This window comes from Ochotona princeps, chromosome 16 (genome assembly GCF_030435755.1).
Source record: "Ochotona princeps isolate mOchPri1 chromosome 16, mOchPri1.hap1, whole genome shotgun sequence".
NCBI classification, from domain to species: Eukaryota; Metazoa; Chordata; class Mammalia; order Lagomorpha; family Ochotonidae; genus Ochotona; species Ochotona princeps.
The window spans coordinates 55,044,047-55,067,468 of record NC_080847.1 but is presented as its reverse complement, the minus strand read 5'-3'; the positions used below and the strand labels follow the sequence as shown (position 1 = coordinate 55,067,468).

The following is a 23,422-nucleotide window of genomic DNA, read 5'->3' as shown; positions in this document are numbered from 1 at the left end:
GGAGTGGTTGGGGCGCTGTAACCACACCACAGTCCCAGGAGATGTGAGGTTGAAATGACTGCCGTTAGGCTCATGGGATGGTAACAATGAGGGAGAGCGTGTTTGATGGGGGTGTGGTCAGGGAATGTGATGTTTAAAATCTTTAGTGAGAGATCAAACTCTGGGTTATGGTGGAACTGAGAAGGTAGGAGGTGGGTGGGGTGGCTCTTAGGGTGGGTTATTAAATATATGGCTCTCCTGTGGTGGAGTTGCTGTGTCACAGGCTGTGTGACTTGCTGGCATCATTGTGGCAGCTGGGGTGGGGGGACTGTGTAATCACTTCTTACTCATGGGAGCAGAACGCACAGACGGAATGGCCAGGGCTGGCTAACAGGAATGCTGGTGAAAGAGGGTGGGCTGGGGAGAGCCCACGGAGTTGCTCAATCAGGACTGGCCTTGGAGGATTGGGTTTCTTAGCACCAGACTTGGGGATGGTGCCTGGGAACCTGGAAGGAGGAGGGGCTTGACAGGCAAGGGAATCTGGAGGCTCCTCTACCCAGGGGTCCAGCCCTCTGCCACCCCCACCCTGCCCAAGAGCGTGGCATACACCATACACCCAGCTCGTACATCTTTATTGCCTGGTTCCTGCAGGAAGCCAGCTCCCTGCCAGCAGGGGTCAGAGGCCGGTGGGTGCCATGCGCACCTTGGAGTCTACAATCTGGCTGGAGAGAGTTCCGCACGTGGGCCCCAAGGGTTCGTCCCTTAACCCCCTGACACGGCGTCTCAGCGTCTGCTCTGCCTGGAACAGGGACGCCACGTCCAGCAATGCATCCTCAACGTGCTGCCCCAGCCGGCGGGAGTCCTGCAGGAGAAACAGGTGAAACCTGGGAGCCTGGGGGAGGAGGGCATCCTAGAGGCTGAGAGACAAGAGCGTGGGGTCCAGACTGCCAGGTCAGAGGGAGGAGGGGCTGGACCTCTGGGTGTGAGGGAGGAGGGTCTGGGCTGGACCCCTGGGTGTAAGGGGCAGGGGCTGGACCCCTGGTGTGAGGGAGGAGGCACATTCATGGTTGTCTCACCGTTTTTGTGCTTGATTTTCTGCTGGAGATGTGGAAGGTTAGCCTGTCATCCCCCATAAAGACATAGGAAACACCATAACCATGGTCATCTGCCTGCAAAGGAGAACAAGGGAAGAGAACCTTGGAGTCCCACCCCTTAGCCCCCCACAGTGCAGGACAACGCCCCATCTTCCCTCAGGGCCCAGGGTCAGGCCCCAGTGCTACTCACAGGCCCAAATCCACCTCCGGAGCAGACATAGTCTGGGTAATTGTGAACATCAAACAGGTGCATCTGCTGCACAGGGACCTGGCTGGTGGACAGGTGCCACTGCTCCGAGTGAACCTGAGGGCAGCAGGGGGTCCCACGTGTGGGCAAGACCTGCAGGGCCCAAGTCCAACCCACATGCCTCTGTATCTCTCTAGGCAAATTCTGTATCTGGATGTTTCTCTGAGTCCCTCTCCCTGATGGTCCCGCCCCTCTACCACAACCACGCCCTCTCCTACAACCACGCCCCTCTCAAGGATGGCCACGCCCCCACCACAAACCACGCCCTCTACTCCTACAACCACACTCCTCTGTCTGCAACCTCTCCGTGATGGCCACGGCCCTCTTCCTGGCCACATTTCCTGCCTCCACACCTTTACCAACATCACCCTCCACGCCTGAAGTCTCTCCCTTCTCAGAACCATGCCCTGCTACCAGTTCCACCTCTACTCAACCTGGGCCAGGAAGGGCGACTGCAGGTGCAGAAACCGGGATACGATGTACAGCGCAAAGAGGTGGCGGTCAGCCCCCTGGCCGGTCATGGCAGCCTTCAGCAGCGCCTGGTGCTTGTCCACGGCAGTGCGGAACAGGGCAAGGCACTGTGGGTCCTGCAGTTCCCCCCATGTGGTGAGGGAGGAAGGAGAAAGGAGAGACTATGGAAAGACAGGAAGTGGGCCTCCTGCTGGCGTCTGTGGCCATTCTGACCCCAAGCCACTTGCCACTGAACCTTCTCCCCAGACTCCTCCTCCCACTGGCACCTCTGGTTGTGTCCAGGGGCGAAGGCCCCAACCCACCGTCTTCTCCTTGTCTTCCATGGCGCGCACAAAATTGCAGGCCTCCCTCGTGCAAGACCGTACCGTCTCTGTCCGGCCCTCCAGGAACAGGCGTGTCATGGCCGACTGGTAAGTCAAGCAGAACTGACCCCTGTCCTGGGGGGACAAGGAGTTAGGGGGCATGGAGGGATATTCTCAGACCCGAGCTGCAGCCATTCTTCTGGTGGGGGCGGTAGGGGCATGAGACTGACCCGGAAATGGGCCAGCTGCAGAGCCATCTGGATGAAGCTGTCGGCGGAGAGGTGGCAGCGCTTGATGAAGCTTTTGCCAAAGTGGGAGAAGGGCAACACGTGGCAGTCCAGGTTCCCTGACAACGTCCTGGCTCCGCTCAGCGCCAGAGAGATGGACGGGTGGATCTGCCCGAAAGGAGGGGGCGAGGAAAGGCTGGGGTAGGACCAGGGAGGGATGTGGAGGTGGGCATGGAGGAGCGAGTGCTGTTGAGTGAGCAGCTGGAGTTGGGATGGAGAGAGCAGGGCATGGGGACAGGTGAGGACCAGTGGGGATGAGCTCAGCATTGGCCGTGCATGGGCTTGTCTGGAGTTGGAAGTGGGATTGATTGAGCTGAGCTGGGTCAGGGGTCTGAGGGTGGAGAGGAATATGGATGGAGGATGCAGTTGAGGTTGGTGCTTGCTAGAGTGAGTCTGTGTCTGGACAAGAGTGAGTTCCAAGTCAGGGCTGGGAGGAGGCACCCAGAGCCACAGACTCACCTGCTCTGGCAGGTCCCACTGCAGTCGCTGTGGCGGGGGCAGTGTGGAGTCGGGCTGTCCTTTGCAATGGCCATCTGCTGAGTATCCCAGTTGGAAGCACTCTGTGGCCAGAGTGAACTGATGACAGAGGGAGGTGGTCAGAGGCCCCTCCTCCAGGGAGTGGAGATTCTACCTACTTATGGGTGGAGACTTCAGAGGCCCCTCTTCCCTGTGGGCAGAGATAATCTGAGGCCCCTCCTTCTGGTGGGTGGAGACAGTGTGAGGCCCCTCCTTCTGGGGGTGGAGGTCCCACCTGATTGTGGGTGGAGACTGTCAGGAGCCCCTCTTCCCTACTGGCAGAGGTGGCCAGAGCCCCTCCTGTGGGTGGTGACCATCTGAGGTCCCTCCTACTTGTGGTTAGCCGCCTCTCCTGCTTGCAGATGGAGACTTCAGAGACCCTCTCCTTCCAGTGGGCATGGCCTTATCACCAGGACCCTTTTCCCAGCCATCCTTGATCTTCACAAGACAGGCACTTAGGTTCAAGTTCACAGAGAACAGGGCTGATACCTTTGGCTCCTCTGCCCAGGAGACAAGGCCACCGCTGGTTGCCATGCCCTCCCTTACCAGGGACTTGCTTCACCAAGATCCTGAGACTAGAGGGAGGAAGTGGGGCATAGCTTGGGTCCCCTGAGACCAGCGTTCTGGGTGGTGTCCTGCTCTGCTCCTAAGACATTCTGAGTTGGCCTTGCTGGGTGCCCAACACTTGCTGGACAGCCTGGTTCACAGCTCCACTCTGTCTCATGGCCACCGGATGGAAGTCTCCACTCTGGGACCCGGTGTGGCAGCCTAGTGGCTAAATCCTTGCCTTGCATCCACCAGGATCCCATATTGGTGCCAGTTTGTATCTTGGCGGCTCTCTTCCCATCTAGCTCCCTGCTTGTGGCCTGGCAAAGCACAGTAGAGGACGGCTCAAAGCCTTGGGACCCAGCAGGGCGTAGGCATCCAGGGAAGCTGCTGGGTCCTCCCTGGTGAGTCCTGTGGGAGATCCAGAAGAAGCTCCTGGCTCCTGGCTCTAGATCAGCTCAGCTCCAGCCTTGGTGGCCACTTGGGGAGTGAACCAGTGGATGGAAGATCTTTCTGATCGCAGGCAAATCCTGGGGGATTCCTTCCTTGCACCCAAGTCTGTGATTCCATTTATTTGAAAGGCGGAGTTACAGAAAGGGAGAGAAAGATTTTCCATCTGCTGGTTTGCTTGCTGAATGACCACAATGGCAAGGGAGCTGCATTAAAACTAGAGCAGCAGGGCCTGGTACAGTAGCCTAGTGGCTAAAGTCTTCGCCTTTCACAAGCCAGAATGCCATACAATTGCCGGTTCTAATCACTTCCCATCCAGCTCCCTCTTCGTGGCCTGGGAAAGCAGTTGAGGAAGGCCCAAAGCCTTGGGACCCTGCACCCACGTGGGAGACCCAGAGGAAGCTCCTGGCTCCTGGCTTCGGATTGGCTCCGCTCTGGCTATTGTGGTCACTTGGGGAATGACTCATTGGATGGAAGATCTTCCTCTCTGTCTCTCCTCCTCTCTGTATATCTGACTTAGCAATAAAAACAGATAAATCTTAGAAAAAAGAAAAAAAACTGGAGCACTTGGTCCAGAGCCCAAATGGGATGCCATCTATCTTACCCAGTATTCATCTCTGCCCCGAAGCTAACAAGCAGAGGCACTAAGGTGGTCTGAGGGTTCTGAGGTTAAATATCATTCAAGGCAAACTTGGGCTGGCGCTGTGTTGCAACAGCTGTGTTACAGTGGTGCTGTGTTACGGTGATCCCAGCATCCCACAGTGGCACTAGTTAAGACCTGTCTGCTCTGCTTCCCATCTGTGCAAGTGGGATCCCCAGGCTGGGGTGTCGGGGTCAAGGTGGGGAGGGCCTACCTCCCACATGTGTCCTGAGATAGGGCAGTCGGCCCACGAGTGTTCCACACTGAGGCCCAGCTTCCCGTCGGAGAAGACGATGAGGGTGAAGGATTTGTCGAACCAGCTGTGGGGGCAGCAGAGAAGGGTCATGGAGCCGGGGCTGGGTGAAGGGACTCTGGGCTTCTCGGGAGCTGAGGGGGGATGTGAGAATCAGTTGAAGGGGTCCTTAGCAGCACTGGGGTCCTCAGCAGGGAGCCAGGTCCTGGGGGATCTTGAGACCCTGAGGGGCGGGGGCGCCAAACCTGGGGCTCTGAGCTTGGGGCTCTTGAGGCTCTGAAAGTCTTCTTTCTGAGCCTCTGCTCACTCCCAAGTGGGCTCCTGGGTCTGGGGGATCCCAGCTGGAGGGTTTGGCAGTGGGCCTTGCCGGCGGGTCCCCTGGGACTGACTCACCGGTCATGGCCCGGGCCAGCCAGCAGGGCGTGGGCGTAGGCATCCAGGGAAGCTGCCGGGTCCTCCCTGGTGAGTCCCGCGGGCTTAGAGTCGAGGGACACAAAGAAGGCAGCCCCTTCCACGGCCTCCAGGGCCTCGGCCGCCTGGCTCCGGACCAATGTCCGCACCTGGGCCCACGTACTCCTGTTATTGGGCAGGGATATGCTTGAGCCCTGGGGGCCTCCACCCATAGACCCCCAGCCCCAGGGGCCTGATACCTCCATCCTCACCTGGGCGCCGTGGTCAGGGCCGCCAGGTGCTCCTCATGGGGGCAGGCAGGTGAAGGGTCGTCCAGGATTCGCTGGAACTGCTGCTCAAGGGCCCTCGGGGAGAGTAGGCCTTGCGGGGAGTGGGTGGCCACGCGGAAGAATCGACCCTGGTGGAAGACCGCCACGTGCTGGCTGTCCTGGAGGTGGCGAATGTAGTCTGGGATGGGGAGACAGGACAAGTCATAGTCAAGCTAAGGGGACCAACTGTTAGTTACTGTCCTATTTCAGAGGTAAGACACTAAGGCACAGGGATACAGGAAGGCCAGTAACTCGCCCGTGACACACAGTCAGGAAGAAGGCGCAGCACAACCTCCATGGGGCACGTTGGGTCTCAGGGGGTGGGGGCCCCTCACCTTTATCGACCCCCGGAACCCGTGTGGTATTGAATATCTTCTCGAACTGGGCAGAGCAGAGCGGACGCATTCCCATCAGCAGAGTCTGCAGTGGATACCACGTGCTCGTGAACACTGGGCTGGATCCCACGCGCCACCCACCCCCCACACCCAGCCTCTCCCAGGCAGCCGGACTGCCCTACCGGGGGGATCTCCTGCCGGTTCAAATGGTGGCGGTACAGGAGCAGGGCGTGAACGGCGTTGCCAGCTCGCGCTGCCTGCAGTGGGGTGGGTGTCACGTACAGGAAGTCCTGGGGGCCACGGGAGAGAGCACAGGACGCCCGAGGTGGGTCTGGTGTGGCGGGTGCTGGGGTCATGACACCACAGGGAGAACCGGAGACTGTGGAGGTCCCTGGCCCTGAGCGCCGCTGCCTTCCAACCCACCCATACCGCAAGACCTCAGCGCGGGCTGTGGGGCACGCACGGCCTCCCCTCCTCGGCCCCTCCTTCTCACCATCAAGTAGTAGTTGCTGTTGGCCATCAGTGAGTTCCTGGAGCGCAGGTACACAAACTCCTCCCACCAGTCGCTGACCTGGGGGGGTAAGGGGGAGGCACGGGGACAGGGCAACTCAGTGAAGGAGGCCAGCCTGACCAGGGGCTCGACCGGGGACAGAGCTGCCAATGAGGACAGCTGCATCAGGTTGTGGACAGAGCAAGCACCAGGAGCCGCTCAGGAGCCAGAAGCCCTACAGCACTACAGACCCACAAGACATGGCAGAGACCTGCAGGGCTGCCGAGAGGCTTTTCGTTTTGTTTTGTTTTGTCCCTCCTATGAGGTGGGTGCCAGGTACATGATCCCTGGGGGCGGGGGATCCAGCAGGGGGCAAGGGCCACCTGTCTCTGGTCCTAGGGCCTAAATGCGTGGTCAGTGCTGGGTTCATGAGCCCCATGTCACCTGGCCCTGGTCCTTGGTCCTGCCTGTGAGTGAAAGGATGTAGTAGCGGACACAGACCCTGCTGTACATTTGTTACTGTCACAGGGAAAAGAGAACAGAGCAAACTGGACAACTAACACAGCAAACGATGACAGCAAACATCTGGGTGAATGGAGACTTGAGGTCGACTATGGCAGCCAGTGGGCACTGCAGGGCTGCCTCACCCTTGGATAGGCGAAATCGACAGAATTCAGAACTATCCAGACCACTTGATCGGAACCCCCAGAACATGCACCCCAGCGGGACGCTGGGTTGATATTGGGTGGTGGTTCCCCATCCCTGCATACTGGGATATTTGGGAGGCTGGGTGTGGTTTCCCCCGGAGACAAGAAGAAATGAAGAATTAAGAAACAATGATTTTACCCACTTTTCCCTTAGCCTTAATCCTTCCCAACCTGGTCAACTCTGTAATCACTATCAAACAAATATAATAAACTTAAAAAATATATTTGTTTTGGGTCCAGTGAGATAGCCTAGTTAGTGGCTAAAGTCCTCGTCTTGCACACGCCAGAATCCCATATGGGTGCCGGTTCGTGTCCCGGCTGCCCTGCTCCACTTCCCATGCAGCTCCCTGCCTGTCGCTCCTGGCTCCTGACTTCAGATTGGCTCAGCTCCGGCCGTTGTAGCCACTTGGGGAGTGAACCGCTGAACAACATCAAGTTCACAGAGCTGGGTGCTGGGCTGGGGTCTGGATATTGGGGGTGGGGGAGAAACCATTGGTACAGGGGCAGGGCTCCAATAGCCATGGGCACAGCACTGTCAGAGGGTGGGACATGGGCAGGCAGGCCGGGAGTCGCGGGGACTCACGTAATTGGACGCCCACCAGGACTTGAGGCACAGGTACCACTGTAACAGTGATGCCTGCAGCTTCAGGAACTCGTGCGCCAGCACCGTGGTCCAGTCGAAGTCCTCATCTGAGAGCACCGGCTGGACAGACTCCAGGTACTGAAGGAGTTGGGCCGAGGGGAGGGCAGCTCAGGTGGCTGGCCTGTCCCCCACCCCACAGCCCCACCCACTCCATCTTCCACCAGAGAACCAGGCCCACCTTGCGCACCGTGTCCTGCACAGACGGCACGGGCTGGCGTGGCAGAGAGCGCTGGTAGCTGAACAGCATTGGGCGGCGGCCGGAAAAGATGCGAACCAGGGCCTGCAAGGAGGACCAGGACCAAGGTCGAGGAACCCACAGAGAGAATGGGACAGTGACCTAGAGGGGCTGACAAAGATTCTGGGGAGGGAGGGATGGGGACAGAGACACGGGCTCTCACCCACCAGCCAGGTCTTGGTGGGCGATGACATGGCTCCGGGAGGTTCCAGAAGCCAGCCGTGGTAGGAAAGCAGCAGCCTCAGGGCTACGTGCAGCGTGAAGATCAGGGCCCCCCATAGACATGAGGCGAACAGTGCAGCCGCCAGGGCCCCCCGGAGGCAGTGGTGCTGTCCACCCCTGCAGGAGAGGAAGAGGGGCTCTGGGCTGCTGCAGGCCCATCTGGGAGGCTACAGTCGGATGGACAGCCCCTTTCCCTTATTTGCACAGGAGCCATGACTTTTCTCACACACTGGTGCTCTGTGAGTGGGGGTTCTGGGACTGGCTACCACCTGCAATGCTTGCCTACTGTATCTGAGCTTTAATTTCAGTCCTACCTGCTCCACTTCCAATCCAGCTCCCTGCAAATGCTCCTGGGAAAGCAGCAGAGGACAGCCCAGCAGGCTGGGACCCTTGCACCCATGTGGGTGACCCAGAGGAAGCTCTAGATTCCTGGCCCCATCCTGACTGTTGCTGATACCCAGGGAGTTGAACCAGAGGAAGATTCTGCTATCTGCTGGTTTGCTTTGCCAACCTCTGACAGCCCAGAATTAGGCCACGCCAAAGTTAGGAGGCCTAGAACTCCATCAGGGTCTCCCACGAGGGCCCACCAGCCGCCCTCCCTGGGTGCACGTGTGCAGGAATCAGGGCTTGTACAGGAGTCAGGCCCCTGGATGTGGAACACGGGCAGTGTCCCAGGTGCCATCGGAACCAGTGCACACATGCCCACTTGGCAATCAGCGCCTGAGGAAGTCCCTGCAGGTGACTCTGCTACGAACCCAAGGGCAGATAAAGCTGGCCCTGCAGTGGGCAAAACTGCAGTCCAGGGCCTGACAAGATGGCTCAATCGGCTAATCCTTAGCCTTCAAGTGCTGGTATCACATAGGGGTGCTGGTTCATGTCTTGGTGGTCTACTTCCCATCCAGCTCCCTGCTTACAGCCCGGGAAAGCAGTGGATGGCCCAAAGCCTTGGGACCCTGCACCCACGTGGAAGACCCAAAAAAGGCTCTGGGCTCCTGGCTTCAGATTGGCTCAGATTCAGCCGCTTGGGGAGTGAGTTAATGGAAGGAGGATCTTCCTGTCTCTCTTCCTGTCTGTACATCTGACTCTCCGATAAAAATAAAATAGATCTCTAAAAAAAACCCTGCAGTCCAACATGCCAACAGCTGTCACCCAGGTGTCTTTGCCTGTGTCACTCCCCTTCTATGAACTGTGGAAACCCCATCTTTCTGGAACTTTCTAGATGCAAGTGTGGGACTACCTAGACTAGGTCTTAAGTCCTTCCAAGGAGAACAAATGCAGGTGTTTCCCTGCCCTTGCTTGCAAACCCCTCGTCCTGAGGGCAACAATCGTGACTTGTGAAAATGCTGCCGCTTCCTTGGCTGATGGAGGGGGCACGGATTGCTCTTGGATACCATCCACGAATCCATGGCCACACCACCCTGAGCATGCCCTTTCTCGTCTCACAATGTCCATGAATTCCTAGCAGTGACCAAGCGCTCAGCTCTGGCCCATTCTGCACAGCCGAGACTGTAGCCACAGGCTCCCGCCTCCGCTGCCACTGTATCAGGGCACATCCTGATTTGCCACCCTCCTGGCAGAGCTGCAGCCGGGATGGAGACTGGGCAGACGGAAAAGGGGAAATTATCGCCTTGCTTCCTGGAGGCCATGCCCTTTCTAACCCAGCATCAGGCACCTTACATGGCCAGGGAGCCTGACGTGCTGGGGCGGGGGCCTCACCAGTCGGGCAGCAGCTCTTTAATCTTCTCCGTGAGGCCCAGGGAGGGATCCAGCTGGAGCAGCCAGGCCAGCTGGATGGCGCTGACCAGGAACAGCCAGCTGAGGGGGCTGGCGGGGAAGACGCCCGTGAGCAGGTCATTCTATGGGAGCAAAGGGACTGCGTTCAGTCACCACCCCTCCCCAGCTGGTCAGACAGCGCTGCCGCAGTCCTCACTGGCGGTGGATTGCTCGGGCTGAGGAAATCAGGGAGGGCTCCCTGGAGGGAGAGGGAGACAGAATGATGGACAGGTGACAGACAAGTGACGCTTGATGGGCACCTAGGGCCTCCTCCCAGGTGCCAGCTATAAGGATCAACTCATTACATTCTCGTAACATCTCTCTCTGATCATGTGCACCTGGGCCCCTCCACGTCGGAGGGTTCCTCCATACCCTTAAAATCAACCCAATACCCCTGGGAAATATTTACAGGAGAAATGGCATCTGCAGCGAGCCCATGCAGGTTTCCCCACCCCCTGCCCCACCTCAATGCAGTGGCACCACGCCAGGGTCCAGCGGGCATCCCAGGGTACTGGGGACATCGGTTCTGGTGGTGAATGCGCAGGTGACAGCCCCAACATCCCATCATGCAACACCACACACAAGTCCTCTCCCGAGGACAGACACCACAGGTGTAGGAGCCTTGTGCTGGAGGTGGGGAGGAACATTCCAGAAACAGTGTGGCAAGGCTGTCTTGCCACCAGCTCTAAGGGACCATTCACTAACAGCTAGGCCCCAAGGGCTGTCCCTTCATTGTACCACCACACCCCACAGACTTCTCCACCTGCCCCAGTATGTGACCCCCGATGGTGGATGCCCACGGACCACCATCTTGCTTGTATCGGAAGAGGGGCAGGATCGCTTCTACCCTGGTCTCTGCTGTGTGCCCCTATACATGCCTGGTCGATGAATGAATGAATGAATGAATGAATGAAGGTGGAGGAGACTGTCAAAAGCTGACAGAAGGCTAAGGGTGAGGGTCCTGGAAGCTCACCCAGAAGCGCCAGAGGTGCCGTTTCCAGGAACGCAGGCCGGACAGGTAGATCTCCTGCAGAACGGGCGCACTGAGCTCCACTTCAGCCCCGTCTGTGGTCAGCGAGGACCGGCAGCTCCCCGCCTGCCGCGCCTCGGCCATGGCAGGTGGCAGTCCACTCTGCGTGGAGGAGGAAGGTCGGGCTCCGGTAACCTCGGCTTCACCCCCCGCCCTCTGGCAGGGCGCCCCAGCCCGCCCCTCCTCCCTCCGGAACGGGGGTCCCGGCTCCCAATCTGCCCCTCAGGCCGATTACAGCAACACAGAATCCAACCTGCCCACCCCTTCTCGGAGCAACTCAGAGGGGGCGTGCGGGGAGACCCGGGGTGCAGGTGTGGCAATGGGGGTGTGCATGTCTCAAAACACAGAGGAGGGAGGCAGAGCTCGCACAGGGAGCAGTGACTTCCCTGCAGCCCCATCGCACCCCAGGGAGTGACTCAAAACTGGGGAGCAGGACGGGGTCGGGGGAGACGCATGTTCTGGGCACATCTGGAACGTGCACCTGCGGGGTGCCTTAACCTCCCCTCTTCGCCGCGTAGACTCACCCACTGGGGGAGGGAAGGGTGTGGGGGTGGGGTGGGCTGTCTCCCTTCCCCCATGCCCGGGAGAGCCCGACTGCGCATGCCTCGCCAGGGATGCAGGGATGGTGATGGAGAGGCCTGCACGTCCAGCCCCAGCATCCTCCCGGCTCCCCACCAAGGAGTGCAAGCCCGGACTCACCACGCAGAGTTCATGGGGTCCCCTGCCCCGGGCACCCGCCCTGCCTGTGCTCTCTAGGGCGCCGCCCCGCGTCTCCCGCCCTCGGCCGCCCGTTAGAAACGCAGAGACAAGGGCACGACGCGGTGGATGGGCCGCCTCGGGGTGCTGTGCACCCCCAGTCCAGCCGACACCCCGCGTGGCGGCGTTTCTCGTGCGCAGCCCGGGGATTCAGGCCGCCGCTCTATCCCCACCCTCTTCCCAGCTCCCAGCTCCCAGCTCCGGCTCCCGGTCCCGCCTCCTCGCGGACGGCGTCCAATCCCCGCAACGCCCGCCCCGGGGCTGCGCGTCCTGCTAGACTGTGCTCGCCTCTTCCGAAGAGGTCCCGCGTGCAGCCGCGGGTAAGTGCACGGAGTGACCCGCTGCTGCCCAGTGGAAGGGCGTGTAAGGAGCGAGGCCAAATGTGGGAGGAATCCAGTAGGACGCGAAAAACGGGCCCGGAGCAGAGGGTTGCAATTCAAAACTCAATGTTGGTATAATGTTGGCATTCTTCTCCAGGCTTGGAGGGGAGGAAGTGTTGGGGGTACACAGAGGAAAAAAAACTAGGGACCCAGAACAGAGGCAGGCCAACTCACGCCAGGATGCAGGGTTGCTGGGTGAATGAACGGTGGTGCACTGCATGGGCACCCTTACTGTAGAGATCTTGGCCTTCCGGGTCTTGGAGCCCAAACCCCATAGGACAGTGCTCGGGATGTTGGGGGAGCAGGTGCTAGTCGCCTCAGGAGGGGGCGTGGCATTGTGACACCCTAACTTGGGATGATAAGGATGGGGCTAGTTTGTGTTCCACCTGCTGCACTACAGGTTCAAGGAAGTACAGCCTGCCAGCTAGGACCTGGGCAGGTAGTCATCCCGGGTCACTGGCAAGCTGGAGTTTGGAGATTAGAGCCCCCATGTCCATGGCCCCAGATTGGAATGACCCCATATGCATATCCCCAAGTGCCCACTTTGAGCATATGCCAGGCCACAACACAGGGGTGGGACCTGCACCAGCCCCCTGTGCACTCTGCAGAAGTCTGTGAACTGACCCCCTTAACGCCCCTGTCTGGGGCAGCGACATGGTAGCAGGTGGGGATACAGCAGCAGCTCCCATGGGAACAGGGACATTGGGCCCTGGCAGAGGCGACAGCTATGGCCAGGGCAAAGCGGGCACTCCCACAGATCCACGGCAGGCCCTGCTGCCCTAAAGCTGGTGGCCATTACTGGCTCTTAGGGAGAGTGACTCATCACCCCCCTACACCTCATAGTTCCCAGCCCAGGTGGCTGGCCACTATTGTAACCTGTCCTGGTGTTGCTTGGAGGATCCTAGACAGGAGCAAACACCCCCAGAGGAACCATGTGATGTATGTTGGCAGACAGGGGAGCTGGTGTTTGGGGAAACTGCAGGAACCACACGGAAGGCAGAGAGACCCATGGCACCAGCAAGTCCCCTCCCTGAGCCAGGAAGGTGAGCTGGGTCCCAGCTGAGAATTTATTGGCGTAAATGCAACCATATAAAAACATAAGTTATGAAAAACACAGTCACAATGTGCCCTTCCCATCCCCCCAGCCCAGACCCCTAAAATCCCCTTGTGTGTAAGACAGGGAGAGGAAAGGGGATCCCCGAAACCACCTAAGAACACTGCTGGCCACGCAGGGCTGGCCAGCTAGGTGGGGCGGGAGAAGCTGGGCACCGGCTCAGCGCATCCTGTAATCAGTGGAGCAGGAGAGCTCACACAGCTGGCCCTTGAAGTCCAGGTCGATGGTGAAGTCCAGGTCGCGCTGTGGAGAGAGGGTGGCCTTGAGGGTCCTGGGTGGGCTGGTGTGCAGGTCTCCCAGGCTGGGGAACCAACCCAGGCTGTGCACAGCAGCCCCCTGGGCCCGGGCCCCGTGCTGGAGACCGGACACATGCCCTGGCCCTGACTTGAGCCACAACTCCACTTGGCAATGTTCAAGTTCATTGCGGGCCATGCCTGCTACATGAGCCCCATGCACACCACTGTTTTGGGCATAGGCACGGCTGGCCACGTGTCCCCTGAAGCCCTGTGGGTTCTGCATGGGGTTCCACACCCACGCTGCAGTCCTCAAACCCGACACCTTCCCAGTGACAAGCTGCCCTCATGCCAAACTCCCAGACAGGTGGGATAGGAGGAAAGAAAACCCCGCTTCCTCACTCCCCAGCCCCTCTCCCAACCCGGTCCCAGCCGTGGCCCCCCACCCCAGCCCCACTCCCAACCCGGTCCCAGCCGTGGCCCCCCACCCCAGCCCCACCCCAGCCCTGGGCCTCACGTTGTTTTTGGCGTTCGGCCGCATGCCGATGGTGCCGAAGATCTCCTCGCCCGTCTTCACTGTCAGGTAATCCTCCATGTAGAACACGGTCTGCTTCCAGTGTGTGTAGGGGGACTCAGGGCCTGGGGGTGGGGTCACACTCAGCCCTGCCTCTCCTGGCCCCCCACACCCCACAGGCTCTCACCCTGCCCCACTCACTGGTGGAGAAGCCCGTGCGCTTGTGGCAGCGTGTGAACTCAATGTTGAAGTAGGCCACCAGCGCGTGCACGTAGTCATTGCGCTTCACTTGCAGGCAAAAGGGGGACGTGAAGGTCAGGTCTTCCACCTTGACGGTGTAGATGTCCACCTCCTGAGGGACAGGCCGGCCAGGGCCGTGAGCCAGCTCCGCAAGCCCTCGCCCCCTCCCGCGTCCTCAGCCCGGTCTCACCCCCAGCCACTCCATGCCTGGTGCTTGTTTCCGGCAGCAGCCTGTGGCAGTGTGCTGGCCTGAGCACAGGCACGGCCTCGGGCACACAGGGCCTCCCTGCCTTGTCCAGAGGCGGACAGCCTGCGGGCCCATGCTTACCTTTATAAGGCAGGCGTTGGTGACCAGCTGCTTGGGGTCCACCACGTCCACCAGGGGCTCCTTGATGGCCACATCTTTGATGCAGGACATGTCAAAGCCATATACGTTCTCCCACCCTGGGGGAAGGCCGGGAGGAGGGGTGAGCCCGCTGCAGCCCAGGCCCCCGCCGCCAGCCCCTCCTGTGCTCTTCTGGCCCCAGGCTCACAGTGGATCTTGTAGTCTTTGTACTGGCGGTCCTCGATGGCTGTCACGTACAGGGTGGCCCGGTCGGGGAAGATGAGGCCGTCGGGAGCCTGCGAGGGGTACCCCTGGGTGTCACCAGCCAAGGTCCCCCAACTCCCAAGTCACTGCCATCTCCCCGGGCCACTGTGGCTCAAACAGCCGCCAGAGAGCGCCGAGCACTCGGTCAGAGCCTGTCCTGTGAGGTCCGCACATGTGCGCCATTCCTCCTCCCTCGACCCTTGGGGAAACTGCAGGTGGGACAGCAGGGTCCTGCCTCCCGGGCCTCACCAGCCACTTGTCGCGGGCGTATAGCACCGTGTTGAGCATGGACTCGTAGAAGAGGCAGTAGCCCATCCACTCGCTGATGATGATGTCCACCTTCTCCACTGGCAGCTCCACCTCCTCCACCTTGCCCTTGATGATGGCCACCACTGCGTGGGGCGGCCGGGGCGCCATGAGCCTGAGCCAGCGGGTGCTGCCCTCGGCTCGGGCCCCGACCCCCTCCCACGGGGCCAGCCCTGGTCTGTAGACATCATAGAACTGGGTTTGAGTCTTGGTGGCTCTGGTTCTGACTGGGAGAGCATGGCCCAAGTCCCTGGCCCTGCCGGAGCAGCCGAGGGGCGCAGGCCAGAGAGCACCCCGTCCCACTGCTCACCGTGGTCCAGCTTGTTGGCTTTGACAATCTTCACGGCGTAATCCGAGATGCTCGAGCACTCGATCTGGGGGTGCGGCAGGACAAGGGTGCCTGAGCCCTCCCTGGCTGCCCGCTGGCCACCCCCGCCCACAGCGGCCCAGCCGACTCACCCCGATGACCTTGCGGGCTCCAGCCTTGGCAGCGAACATGCAGAGGATGCCCGTGCCCGAGCCCACGTCCAGCACCACCTTGTCCTTGAAGAGGTGCCGGTTGTGGAACATGGAGTTGCGGTAGGTGAGTGTGCGGACCTCATCCTTCAGCATCTCCTGCGAGGGAGGCGTGGAGCTGCGGTGAGTGGCCTGCCACGGGCTCTGCCCCAGGGGGAGCACAGTATGTCCCTTCAGACTGCTCTGTGGCCCTCAGACCAGGGCGCCTGACCCTTGTCCTGGCTGGGTCCTACATGGGCCCATCTGCCCTGGCAGGCCTTGGCTGCAGGAAGTCCTCAGGAACCTAACACCACTGAGCTCCAAGGTGTCACACAGACGGCAGCAGCGGAGACACAGCACAGCCCCAGTACCAGGGCGACAGGCAGGTGCACAGGCAGGGCTGGCACTGTGATGGTGCAGTGGATTAAGCTGCTGCCTGCAATGCTAACGTCACATATAGCAACACATAGGAAGGGCAGTTCAAGTCCTGGCTGCTCTCTGCTCATGCTCATGGCAAAGCAGTGGAGGACAGCCCAGGTGCCTGGCCCCTGCACCCATGTGGGAGAACTCCGGGTTCTGGTACGGTTTACCCCGGCCAACGACAAGTGAAGCAGATAAAGATCTCTTCCTCTGCCTTTGGTATAAATAAATCTTAAAGGAAAACATGGGGGTGGGTGTCTGTGGCAGCAGCTCAGGTGGTGCTTAGCATCCCCTGTACTGTACTAGGGGCCCGGGGTTCAAGTCCCTGCTCCTGGTTCTGGTCTAGATCAGCCGTGGCAGTCGTGAGCATCTCGGTTACAAACTAGGGGGTGGGAATCTCTGTCTCCTCACGGCCTTCTTGACCAACTGTAAGAATATTTTACAATGTCGCCCCAGCTCTGTCTCCCTGCATGACTGCAGATGGGGTGCAGTCTCACGATGGGCCACCAGAGGGTGCCAGAGACCGACAGGCCGTGACCTTGGTGGTGGATGGGGCGCATGCGTGTGCCCACCCAGGCCTGTCTCCAAGGCAACAGTCGGTGGGCCGACCCGAGAGGAGGTGCAGGCGAGCAGTGCATATGCTCAGTAGGTGCCATTCACCCCACTCAAATTTCACAGGTGATTGCTGGCATTCTGGAGTGCCTGGGTTCAAGGCCTGGGCGCTCCACTGCCCACCCGGTTCTAGAGCCCTGAAGGGATGCAGCAGCCCCTGTTCATTCTTGGGTCCTTGTGTGATGGCGGGATGGGGTCCCAGCCCTAGCTGTGCTGAGCATCTGCGTATTACCTCACAGGCCTGCGCGTCCCGCTCACCTCATGGATGCCGAAGTGGGCGTAGGAGTCGAAGTAGTAGTCCTTGGACGTCATGTCCTCAGCATTGGGCTTCTCGCTGCTCTCGGCCTGGCCACAGGACACCTGGCAGCGAGGGGATGGGGCTCAGGTCAGATCCGGGGCGGGGGCGCTCCCACAGCCACGAGGATCTCCGTCTCCCTATGGTTCTGTCAAGTACCGCGACGCCCCCAGACCAGACCAGGACAGCCCTGGGGTCCCCGTCTTCCATTCTACTGTGCCCCCCAACCCTGAGGCCCCTGTTTTCCACATCCAGGACCCCCCAGACCCCTAGCCCGCCTACCATCTCTCCAGTCTGTCTGCCCCCGGCTCTAGCTCAGCCCACAGCTGGGGAAGGGAGGGGGAGGCAGAAGGGACAGACACCGGGGAGGGGGCACGGGGTGGAGCTGGAGTTAAGGAAGCAGCCACAGCACTGGGGGGGGGGCTGGGGGAGCGGTGGGGCCTGCAGGGCCTGTCCTAAGTGTCTCGGGGGCATCGGGGCAGCTGCTGTGCGGCGACAGGGACCAGGGCTGGACCCCTGGGAGGGGTCAGGCGTGTGGTGGGGGGCCTGCCATGGGGGTGCAGCGGGTGGGTCTCAGAGCCGCGGGTTTGAGCTAGATTGAGGTGCAGGTGCTTGTGGGAGAGGCCAGACTGGGAAGGGCTGGGGCGAGCTAGCTCAGAGTGGAGCTGCGGGGGGCGGGGGTCTCACAAAAGGATATTTACTTCTTCAAGAGGCGGCTGGAGGCTCATCCCATTAGCCAAGGTGGCTACAAAATTCTAGGAGAGAGTAACAGGGAGAAAGGATTAGCTACTGGGAGAGGCCTAGTAGGGCCAGGCTCTGGGGAAAGTGGAGGCCTTCTACTTGGCAGTTTCTTGGTGAGCGCTTGGTGGCAGAGCGAGTGAGGAGGGGACTGTCTGTGAAAGGGAGGGGAGAAGCAGAGGGAGAAGCAGGGGGTCCCCTATCCCAGCTGTGGCTGGAGAGATGGCAGATGGCAGCCGGCCCCCCACACTGCCCCTCCCCCATCAGGGCCAGAGGAACTGGCACCCGCCGGGCACTCAGTCAGTCACAGCCAGCTGCCATTTCCTCCCCTCACCTAATCCCCCGGGATTAGATGACGCTCGCTCTCATACACACACACACCCTCATCCTGGGGTGCCCTGAATAGCAGAGGGAGCGGTGCTGGCAGGCTGTGTCTGCTGGGGACCCAGCACACTGCTCTGCAAATGAACACTCCAGAAAAAAGAGCTGGGCACAGAGGTACCCCGCACCAGCAGAGCACCCCGACTCCCAGCTCCCGCCTCGGCCTCAGGAAGCTTCACACAAAACCAGGAAGGCCGGGAGGAGACGCTTCCCTGCCCGCTCCCAGCTGAGGACGGCCACCTTGTACCCCAAAGGCCCCGAGTGTGGGGGTTCAGTGGGAAGCCACATGTGAGGAAGGTACTTTCTATACCCCCACGGTCCCAGGTGCCCGGATGAAGATGGGAGGGCAGCCTGCCTCACCACTCCTCTCCCGACCTGCCCAGGTGCACAAGGTCACACGACCCCCCTGCTCCTACCCTCCCCCGAATGTCACCCATGCCACGAGCAAACCACCCCCCACATGCAGGAAATAGCGGTACAGCCCTCTCTTTCCCGGGGAGGTGGCCTTTGGGACCTGTCCCTCCCACATATGCAGCCACGGCCAGCAGGGAGTGCACCCCATCGGGTAGGATCTCCAACTGCCAGAGGCCGGTCCAGGAGCATGCCACATCCACCCCAGGGCCTGGGTGTGCAGGGGCACAGGAGAGCATCTCCAGGGACGCCCCAGAGATGCTGGCCAGGTCCGGCCGAGGCGATGGGGGCCCCTCCCAAGCTACTCCTGTCATCAAGGAGGTGCCCAGTCCCCGAGGGGGTGGACGAGGCCTGGGGGGGGTTCCTGGTGGAGGGAGCCCCCCAAGGAGGCAGGGCGGGGGCGGGGCTCGCGTGTCCCGCACGTGGAGGTGCTAGGTGCTGGGCGCTGGGATCCGCGAGCACACACACACACACCCCTCGCCGCGGCCACGTGCTGGCGGGGGCGCCGGCCGGAAGCGCCCCCGGCCCCACACCACGTGGGAGGGGACTGAGCACCACCCCCCACCCCCGGCTCGACCGAGCATCGAAGGCCCTAGAAACGCAAGGGAAACCCTCGACTCCGAAGGGATCCTCTGCGCGAGGCCCGGGGCCCCTGGAGTCCCCCAAGGCGCCGACCCAGAGCCCGCTCTGCTTCCACGCCACGGCGCGCCGGGCGCTCACCTCCATGATGCAGTTCGCGGCCTCGGCTGCCGCCATCTTCACCCGCACCTACTCCTCCTCCTGCCGCCGAGACCCCCCCCTTTCTTCTCATTCCCTCGCCCCGGGACCGCCTTATAACGGAGGGTCGACGGCCCGCCCACCGCGACCCTACCAGTACACCTCATTGGCGAGAGTAGGCGCCCGTCTGAAAACACCGCGTAGCCAGTGGCTGGCGAAGACGTCCGTCAAAAGGCCGGGAGTCCCGCCCAGATTGGCGTTCGCAACCCCGCCCCCTCCAGTCGACTGGGATGGGAAAAGCGGCCCGTCCATCTCAAGCAACGCCCCTGCTGATTGGACAAACTTCACCAAAAGTGTCCGCCCAGCACCGCCTCCAAGCTTCCCGGCGGTCCTTGCGCTGCGCGGGCGTCGGGAAACCGAGTTGTCCATCAACGCTAGGTCCCGCCGCCAGGTCGCTGCGATTGGCGAATCCGGGGTGACGTCACCAGGCCTCGGCGCTAGCACTGGGGGCGCGCGGCAGCCCTCCGGGGAAGGCAGCCATTGGCCAGCGTGTAGGCAGCGGCCCAGGGCGGCCGGTCCCGCCGCTCAGCGTCCCTCGGCGGGCTCCCTGCCGGCCCTCTGCCCAGGGAGGCGAAGGGCGGCCAGGGACCCCGAAACCCCAGGCGTCTGACCTTTGAGCCCTCCCCCCACCTCCCTTTGTCCAGCGGTCAGTCAGGGCACCTCCTCCTCCGGGAAACTGTCCTCCATCTCCCCCGCTTCCGCGGAGTGCCCAGTTGCATGCAGAGGAGGGTAGAGCTCAGGGCCTTGCTGTCCCCACTGCTAGCTCACACCGCGGCCTCGGCCCGCTGCATGTTCTGGAAGAGTCCAGCACGCGCGGTCTGAGCTCCCAGGGCAGGCCACCGACCCTCCCATGCGCCCACAGCCTCCCTGTGGCACCCCGCACCCGGGGCGGTCAAAGGCGCTGGTATGTGCGAGGCAGAGAGCACTGGCCCTGAGTGGTTCACTCACTTAGGAGCTCCACGAAACGGCTGGAGCCCAGGGACCGGCCATCGCCCACCACTCCGGGGTGCCTGGGGTCCTGGGCAGATGCACAGTTTGGCTGAAGTTGTAAATGAGCGAGCCTTTTCATCCCCTCTGGCAGCACCCCGCAGCAGTAGGGTGGCTAAGGCCATGCCATGGCAGTGTTCTTATTGCAAGAAATGAGGGAAAACTTCATTTAAAAGTAACAAAATTAAAGATGTATCATGTACGATGCGTTTGGGCTGCAGGGAGCAGCCCTCCCCCCTTCTTTCCCCTCTTCCTCCAGGTACAGGAAGAAAAAAAAATGGAAACGATCAACTCATCCACTTTCCCCCTTTTCTCGACCTTTCCTATCTTAATCAGTGGTCCACATGGGTATTCATCCTAACCATGTAAACATCAAATATAAAATAAAATTGGGCCCGGCGTGGTAGCCTAGTGGTTGAAGTCCTCACCTTGCACGCCTGGGATCCCATATATGCTCCGACCAGCAGAGCCAGTAACATGGACAGGGAGAGGGTCTGGGGATGAAGCACCGACAGGAGACCAGCGATGGTGGAAGTCTCTGCGAAGTTTCTCTATTGCTCCTTCACCTCTCCTTATGTACTCTTCCCCCCACGTCCTAATTTAACCAGGACATTGGGTATAGATGAGTCCAATTAGTCCAGGTGTTTTTAGCCACAAGCCCAGTTCCTGTTCCTGCCCATTCCAACCAGGGCTAATCAACTCCTTAGCCCACAACACATATAGGCACTGGTTCTGATCCCAGCAGTGTTGCTTCCCATCCAGCTCCCTGCCTGTGGCCTGGGAAAGCAGTCGAGGACGGTCCAAAGCCTTGGGACCCTGCACCTGCGTGGGAGATGTGGCAGAGGCTTCTGGTTCTTGGCTTTGGGCCGGCTCAGCTCTGGCCATTGTGGCCACTTGGGGAGTGAGCCATTGGACGGAGGAGCTTTCTCTCTGTAAATCTGACTTCCCAATTAAAAAAGTAAAATAAAATTTTTAAAGATTCATTTATTTATTTTTATTGCAAAGTCAGATGCATATAGAGAAGAGAGACAGGAGAGAAATATCTTCCGTCTGATGATTCACTCCCCAGGTGACTGCAACAGCCGGTGCTGTGCTGATCTGAAGCCAGGAGCCAGGAGCTTCCTCTGGGTCTCCCATGCGGGTGCAGGGTCCCAAGGCTTTAGGCCATCCTCGACTGCTTTCCCAGGCCACAAGCAGGGAGCTGGATGGGAAGTGGAGCTGCCGGGATTAGAACCGGTGCCCACATGGGATCCCAGCGCTTTCAAGGCGAGGACATTAGTCGCTAGGCCATGCCGCCGGGCCCGGTTCTACTTTCTAAATAAACTTTTTTTTTTTAAAGTTCCTGGTACAATGGAATTAAAAACACATGTTTATTTTAATTAGTGCATACTTTTTCATAATTTGCTTTTCTCATGAACCTTTAAAAATATTTTTTTTGAGATTTATTTTACTTTTTGGGCCCAGTGCTGTGGCTTGCCAGCTAAAGTCCTTGCCTTGAACACGCCAGAATCCCATATGGGCACTGGTTCTAATCCCGGCTACTCCACTTCCCATCCAGCTCCCTGCTTGTAGCCTGGGAAAGCAGTCGAGGACGGCCCAAAGCTTTGGGACCCTGCACCCGCGTGGGAGACCTGGAAGAGGTTCCTGGTTCCTGGCTTCGGATTGGCACAGCACCGGCCGTTGCGCTCACTTGGGGAGTGAATCATTGGACGGAAGATCTTCCTCTCTGTCTCTCCTCTCTGTGTATCTGACTTTGTAATAAAAATAAATAAATCTCAAAAAAAAAAAAAGAAAAAAAAAAAGAAGTGGGAGAGACACAGAGCTTGCACCTGTTTGGCTGACTGTCCAAAGGCCTGCAGTGCCTGAGCAAGGCCCAAGTCAGGAGCCTGGGACCCTACCAGGATCTCCCATGTGGAAGGTAGGGTCCCAGATATCTGAGCCAGCCCCTGCTGCCTCTGCCACAATCAATCAGTGAAAAGCTGCTTCAGAAGCACAGGCGCCGGAACCCCCAACATGGGAAGGGGGGCTCCCAGAACACAGCAGCTTAACGTGTTCAGCACAGCACCTGTCCCAGGCCAGGAACTTCTTAAAGTCCCCTGGTCCATGTGCTTGCTTAACTACTTTCTGTGGCACTTTGGAGTCACACCCATCCATCCAGAAAATTCCTACCCAAGCCTTCTGGGTCTTCTGGATGGCAACCAACTCTGGCTCCCCAGCTAAGAGGCACCACAGTGCCAGGCAGGGCCTGTGCTTTCTGGGCTCTAGGCTCTCTGAGGATCCAGGCTGTCCTAGGATTCCCACTGCCCTGGACGTGTGTGTTCCCACGTTCCCGGCTCTCCCAGGATCCAGGCTGCTGCAGGGATGTGCTCAGCATTGCCTGGGTGTTCCCAGGTAGGCTCACCACAGCCTGCAGGTGGCGCTGTGCTCAGGAACTTTAAATAACTGAGTGCATGAACCCAAGATACAAAATAAAAAACCTGAGACACAAAGTAGCCCCCAGATCAGGAAGTGTTGACAGCGGGAGCGGCTGCAACAGGAGCCAGGAAAGGAGGTCTCCTCCCCCGGAGGAGGGCAGGCTGCGGGGAAGGGGTGTGAGCTCAGGGTTACAAATCAGATTGACCAGCTAGGAACTTTGCAAAGGATCCTGGGGGAGCTGTCACTGCTTGCAGCTATAATCCTGTGCACTTTATTTCCGGAACTGAGAAATGCTCTAGGGGGGCGGTGGGACAGGGAGAGGGCCCCAAGAAAGGTGGCAAACCTTCTGGTCTACAAGGAGAGGAAGAGAAGCAAGCACGGGGAAAAAAAAAAAAGAATTTCTGGAGAGGGTCCCACCCAGGAATGCAGATTGCAACTGTTGCAGACACAGGCTCAGTGCTGGGTGTCTCCTTGCAGAGCGCCACAAGCATGCCTGGCCAGGCACAGGCTCCTGTGTGCCCCCCTGAAATATTTCTAGAATGAAGGAAGCCTTTCTAGAAAGACTGGTTCTTTCCTCAATTTAGCAACCACAGATAGCGCTGAGCCAGATCTCAGATATTACAACTTCCTTTCTCCAGGGGAAAGAATAATAAAAAATGCAAGGCTCGCTCAATGGCTCAATTGGCTAGTCCTCAGCCTTCAGTCGCTGGGATCACGCATGGATGCTGGTTCATATCCTGGCTGTTCCACTTCCCATCCAGCTCCCTGCTTATGGCCTGGGAAAGCAGTCGAGGATGGCCCAAACCTTTGGGACCCTGCA

General features: G+C 59.8%; 2 protein-coding genes across 6 annotated transcripts; both read right to left on the bottom strand.

Annotated features, from left to right (window-relative positions):
* Window positions 1-629: 629 nt before the first annotated feature.
* On the bottom strand, window positions 630-11,671 carry CPT1C (carnitine palmitoyltransferase 1C). Of its 2 annotated transcripts, none has more exons than XM_004597163.3 (19): window positions 11,639-11,671; window positions 10,883-11,041; window positions 9,853-9,992; window positions 8,082-8,253; window positions 7,858-7,959; window positions 7,620-7,757; window positions 6,333-6,410; window positions 6,022-6,129; window positions 5,840-5,924; window positions 5,448-5,643; window positions 5,179-5,361; window positions 4,747-4,852; window positions 2,840-2,956; window positions 2,324-2,488; window positions 2,094-2,228; window positions 1,755-1,907; window positions 1,264-1,377; window positions 1,056-1,148; window positions 630-841 (listed from the first exon to the last, which is right to left on the bottom strand). In XM_004597163.3, exons 2-19 carry the CDS (start codon window positions 11,021-11,023, stop codon window positions 656-658), a joined length of 2,412 nt encoding a protein of 803 aa, XP_004597220.2. In that variant the 5' UTR covers window positions 11,024-11,041; window positions 11,639-11,671; the 3' UTR covers window positions 630-655. The 2 variants fall into 2 exon arrangements, with proteins under 2 accessions (XP_004597220.2, XP_058530140.1); XM_058674157.1 differs by having other exon boundaries at window positions 2,157-2,228.
* Window positions 11,672-13,078: 1,407 nt separating this feature from the next.
* Window positions 13,079-19,344, bottom strand: PRMT1 (protein arginine methyltransferase 1). Of its 4 annotated transcripts, none has more exons than XM_058674511.1 (11): window positions 19,295-19,344; window positions 17,595-17,648; window positions 16,857-16,958; window positions 15,531-15,686; window positions 15,382-15,445; window positions 15,015-15,157; window positions 14,710-14,797; window positions 14,505-14,620; window positions 14,138-14,288; window positions 13,940-14,061; window positions 13,079-13,432 (listed from the first exon to the last, which is right to left on the bottom strand). In XM_058674511.1, the coding sequence occupies exons 2-11, from the start codon at window positions 17,619-17,621 to the stop codon at window positions 13,349-13,351; spliced, it is 1,053 nt and encodes a 350-aa protein (XP_058530494.1). In that variant the 5' UTR covers window positions 17,622-17,648; window positions 19,295-19,344; the 3' UTR covers window positions 13,079-13,348. The 4 variants fall into 4 exon arrangements, with proteins under 4 accessions (XP_058530494.1, XP_004597032.1, XP_004597033.1 ...); XM_004596975.4 differs by lacking the exon at window positions 19,295-19,344 and adding an exon at window positions 19,144-19,241; XM_004596976.4 differs by lacking the exon at window positions 17,595-17,648 and having other exon boundaries at window positions 19,144-19,311.
* Window positions 19,345-23,422: the final 4,078 nt, after the last annotated feature.

Bases quoted from the DNA above. Each gene is read 5' to 3' on its own strand.
- PRMT1 (XM_004596975.4), bottom strand. From the start codon at position 19,179: ATGGCGGCAGCCGAGGCCGCGAACTGCATCATGGAG. The intron at 17,649-19,143 runs GTGAGCGCCCGG...ACTCTCTCCTAG, and splicing joins CCGCGAACTGCATCATGGAG to AATTTTGTAGCCACCTTGGC. The intron at 13,433-13,939 runs GTGAGGCCCAGG...CTCTCTCCACAG, and splicing joins GGCCGAACGCCAAAAACAAC to CGCGACCTGGACTTCACCAT.
- CPT1C (XM_004597163.3), bottom strand. From the start codon at position 11,023: ATGGCCGAGGCGCGGCAGGCGGGGAGCTGCCGGTCCTCGCTGACCACA. The intron at 6,130-6,332 runs GTGAGAAGGAGG...CGTGGCCCCCAG, and splicing joins ACAGCAACTACTACTTGATG to GACTTCCTGTACGTGACACC. The intron at 5,644-5,839 runs GTGAGGGGCCCC...TCCCCATCCCAG, and splicing joins GGTTCCGGGGGTCGATAAAG to ACTACATTCGCCACCTCCAG.